A 4,499-nucleotide genomic window follows, 5' to 3' on the forward strand; every position below is an offset into this window, starting at 1 on the left:
TCTTTTCCTTACTTGATCTCGTTATTAACTATTATTCATATTATTCATCTACAGAATCTGTAGATGAAAAAGATGATGATGATAATACACACGATGTAGCAAGCAACATGGGGAAGCTACCTAGTAATCGACTTAATCATCATATCTCCGTTCCAAGGGTCGTCGATCCTAACCCCTCGGGATCTTAAGGTAAGGATATTACGTATGAGAGCATACTAGGTAGTAAGTTTTGTTTAATGAAGCCATCTCCCATCGCCAAGAACTAACTATGGCTCCCATCTGGGGCTGGCCAAGGACCCGTTTTATACATAGGTAAGCGGAGCTTGGTACTGGTGCTGGTACTGCACTACACTAACCTAGGTACAATACTACCTAGTAGGTTGTCTGCTAGGTACTAGGTAGTAGGTAGTCCTAGGAAGGTACCTAGGTAGCATGCAAAGACCCTCGGATTTTCCCATCGAACAGGTACTTCGCTGCATGATCTGGTAAGGCTCATCTCAAGGTTCCCCCAACGACGTGTTACGATACATATCCTACCACAGACACTGGACAGTAACCACAGTACCTTACTATGTAGGTGTGTGTAATGAATGATACCAAGACGAAAGCCGGGAAGCTGCGGCTCTTTTTCATTCACTGTTTCTTGGCCTAATCTTTGCAGAGAATCGATTTTATTAAATATTGATTGTTCTAAATCGAATCAGAGTCAGACAGGCACACGATAAAAATCATATCTGAATTCGAATCACGCCCTTCTGGACTGTAGGCCAAAAAGGAGAGGATATATCAAATCAGATGAGATAAGATGTATGTATGTATGATGTATGCGGAAAAGAAAAAAAAAGAAAAAAAGAAAAAAAGAAAAAAAGAAAATAATAAACATGAAGACATCAACAAACAGCTGCATGGGTTGGGTTATATGTCAGGCACGGCAATTCCTCTACCGAATAACTCCTTGTTGCAGGTCTTCGTCAATGCTGATAGCACAACCCCAAATAGGCCAGACTAACCAGCACGCCGCGGGATAGATCTGACAATCTGCAGCAAGGTCTAAATAGATCAAAACATTTTGGGACTGTAAGCAGTCATCCGAAGATGACAGATGCAGAGAGATAGAGTGTGAACGAGCGAGAGAGTGGGAGTAGGAGAGAAGATAGAGCCAATGCCAATGCGGCATGTGCTGTCTGGGCTCGTGGGGATGAACGGCATAAGATCAGCTTGTCAATCCGGTCACAGCACAGGCTCGGCAGGGCTTAAACAGTAGCCTTGACGAAGCTGTTTGCGGCACCAAATATGTTCATTGTCGTCTCAAGTCCCCTAAACTCCACATAAACTAAGCCGGGTCCCTTGTCCGAAGTGTACCAAGACAAGGATCACAGACCAACTATCCGGACGGCAGTATACCCCTAAGGGGAAAGGGTGGTCCGGATGTGCCATGCACCCAGCAATACATACACTACCAGTGACTACCTAGCAATACCACAACCACACACGTCCAACGAAGATGGTTAGTCCTAGCAGCTTGCTTAGGTAGTTCTTGGCCTAAGCCAAGACTTTGGAGGAGGAAGAACAAGAAGGGATGAGCTTAAACGGTCCACCGGGGATGCCCAGAGTGCAGAGGGAGTGCAGAGAGACCACGCACACGGACGTCTTATTACACCCTTGCCGGTGCATAGGCGTAGCCAGTAGCCGTTTGACCTTCAGCGATCCCACGAGAATCCCAGCGGAGCCGTTCTGCTACGGTACGTCCATCCTTCGATCTCACCCACATGCACCCGTAACTGCCTAGGTATGTACATTTACATGCAAGGCTTCTTTCCATGAATACATACTTTACTTTACGTACCTACATACAATATTATGTATCAGTATTATCCTAACCTAGGTACCTTACCTACATGTAGGTATGTACTACATATCCAAGCCTACCTACTACGTATGTATCTACCTAGATTGGCCTTTGCTATGTAGGCTACTTGCCTACTAGCATCTAGTAGGTATCCTTGCATCAGCCCATACTTGGGGAACTGGGACGGACCACTTAAAAGAGGCGGGTGAGGAGGAATAAGCAGTTCTAGAGTTACAGAAATACAGAGTGACAAGAGTCCCCAATCGCCGCACGCATGTGCATGGAACCTCCAAGACGGTACATCACCGCTCACTCCTCACTCCTTGGTACGGGGGGCGCTATAAGTAATACTTACCGTCGATCCAGGAGTACCTTCGATACCGGCGATCTACTGTTGATTTCGACCCAGGTCTGCCGTGACCCACACCCAAAATTTGTGACAGTTGTTCTCCAGGGTTTGCTGTAGGGATTGACGCTTGATCGTCGTTTATATTATTATACTTCCCGGGAAGATCTCATAGATACATCGTCAACCCTCGTCCTTTACCCACCCTCTACCGTCTATACTTAAGTATCCACACTCCCCGTACATTTCAACTCGTCGTCTTTTTAAATTCTTTAAATCATTAAACGCCTTTCGAACATCGAGAATACACGAGTAATATCTCTCTCTTCCTACCGAACACAAAGAATTCAGCTACAAAGCATCTAATATCTACACTGCGATCATTTTATCGACGAGAAACCTATTAGTCTTAATATCGTCAACCTTGAGCAGAGCCTCGTTAGTTATATATATTATAGAAGTATATATATACACACAAATATACCGTCACACCGTAATATACACACAAATACAAATATAAACACAATGGCAACCGCCATATACACAACCCAGCCTGGTGCTCAGTACGGATACCCACAACCGCCTCCCTCACCCCCAATGGACGAAAACTCGAAATGTTCTTTGCCCTCCATCTCCAACTTGTTAGTAATGGCAGACGCTGGATCGCCGACCACAGAACAATCGCCTCAGTCTCAGCAAGGTATGGATGAACCCAACAGTTATTTTTAATACGAGGAATAGCTATCGTACTAACCCCAGAATAGCACCATCGGTGAAGGCAGAGACGCGACCAAACTCGTCTCACTGTGCGGGTAACGGATACTCTCGAGCCACTTTGCCTCCTACGCCTCCTATGAGCTCAGATGCTTCTTTCGAAGGCTACAACTCGCCTTCTACGAGATCAGTCTCGGTTGTGTCAGGACCCAATTACTATTACGAGACTACTCCACCCTTGGAAGACGTTCACCGCCAGCAAATGGCGGCGGCTGCACCTCGCATGGCCGTCCAAGCTTCAGCATACTCGCAACCCACTTTTGCAGCACCGTACCTGGGCCAAACGCCAATGCCACCTTACTACCCTGCTACCCTACCTGGGACTCAGTCGGCGCAGCCGCAGATCTCTGGGCTATACTACCAACGACCGTTACCACAGGTTGGTCCAAACACTTATTAACCTGTCACATTATTACGCGTTGCTAATTTCGATCGCAGGCGTTCCCTCCCCTGCCAGTAACAGTTTCTCTGGCGGCCGCTCCGGGCACTAACCCATGGCAGCATCACCACTACATATCTCCCTCTTCCGCAGCCTCCTTCCCGCAGTCACAAGACCGTTACATATGCCAGACGTGCAACAAGGCGTTCTCGAGACCAAGCTCTCTACGAATCCACAGCCACTCGCACACGGGGGAGAAGCCATTCAAGTGCCCCCACGCGGGCTGTGGCAAGGCATTCAGTGTACGGAGCAACATGAAGAGACACGAGCGCGGGTGCCACGATGGTGGTAACGCACCATCGCATCACCATTAGAAAGAGTGAAAAGAAAGAAGAAAAGAAAAGAAAAACCATCACCACCACTACCATCCCAACCAATCCTAGGATTCCGATAATGCTTTAAAGACGGTCGACCCCGTCGTTTTATTTTTTATTGTTTATTTCCTAATACGACCTGAGGTCCACCACCATTGGCGCGCGAGAGAGAATAAGCCTCGAATTCTTTTTTGACAACAGCAAAAAAAAAAAGGAGGGCCCGAAAGGAAACACCGGAAAGGAAAGGTGTATATGGACACGAAGGATGCATTTTGATACCCAATTGTTGCGGGTTATACGCTATGATCTTAACGGCCGCCTTCTATTATTGTTTTTTCCAGCGCGCTCGTTTGATTTTGCTTTTTTACCAAATATTTTTTTTCTCTGCTCTTCGTTGATTTTTTAATCCCGAGGCATTGAAAAAAAAATTCAATCATCAACCCCGTCCAAAACAAAAGCCAATCTGGAACTGGATATCTAGGTACTTTGGGGACAAACTTGGAGAAAGCGGGAAGAGGAAGCGGAAGGGAGGGGGGCATCACATTTTTCGGGGATGTGGCCCTTTGCTTCCTTTGCTTACTGGGACAGGAAAGGTGGGATGAGAGAAAGAGAGACAGAGAGGTACTGGTTGCATTTTTCTTGACTTGCACAAGGAGATGTGAATTTGTTCATTGACGAGGCGCATCGGACTACCGACTTTGGCATTTACACCGGCGTTTACAAATCATCATCATTATCATCATCATTGGGGAAGGGAAGGGAGGGGAAAGGGAGCAA

At 46.6% G+C, this 4,499-nt stretch overlaps 1 protein-coding gene across 1 annotated transcript; it reads left to right on the plus strand.

Annotated features, from left to right (window-relative positions):
- Nucleotides 1-2,388: 2,388 nt before the first annotated feature.
- GGS25DRAFT_420715 (uncharacterized protein) lies at nucleotides 2,389-3,876 on the plus strand. Its single transcript, XM_049258557.1, has 3 exons — nucleotides 2,389-2,895; nucleotides 2,960-3,348; nucleotides 3,408-3,876. Exons 1-3 carry the CDS (start codon nucleotides 2,721-2,723, stop codon nucleotides 3,720-3,722), a joined length of 879 nt encoding a protein of 292 aa, XP_049113988.1. The 5' UTR covers nucleotides 2,389-2,720; the 3' UTR covers nucleotides 3,723-3,876.
- Nucleotides 3,877-4,499: the final 623 nt, after the last annotated feature.

The sequence above is a fragment of the Hypoxylon fragiforme genome (assembly GCF_022984875.1).
Source record: "Hypoxylon fragiforme strain CBS 206.31 chromosome Unknown GGS25scaffold_8, whole genome shotgun sequence".
Classification (NCBI taxonomy): Eukaryota; Fungi; Ascomycota; class Sordariomycetes; order Xylariales; family Hypoxylaceae; genus Hypoxylon; species Hypoxylon fragiforme.

Excerpts from the sequence above, each read along its gene's own strand:
- GGS25DRAFT_420715 (XM_049258557.1), top strand. The coding sequence starts at position 2,721 with ATGGCAACCGCCATATACACAACCCAGCCTGGTGCTCAGTACGGATAC. Across the intron at positions 2,896-2,959 it reads ATCGCCTCAGTCTCAGCAAG|CACCATCGGTGAAGGCAGAG; the intron begins GTATGGATGAAC and ends ACCCCAGAATAG. Across the intron at positions 3,349-3,407 it reads ACCAACGACCGTTACCACAG|GCGTTCCCTCCCCTGCCAGT; the intron begins GTTGGTCCAAAC and ends TTTCGATCGCAG.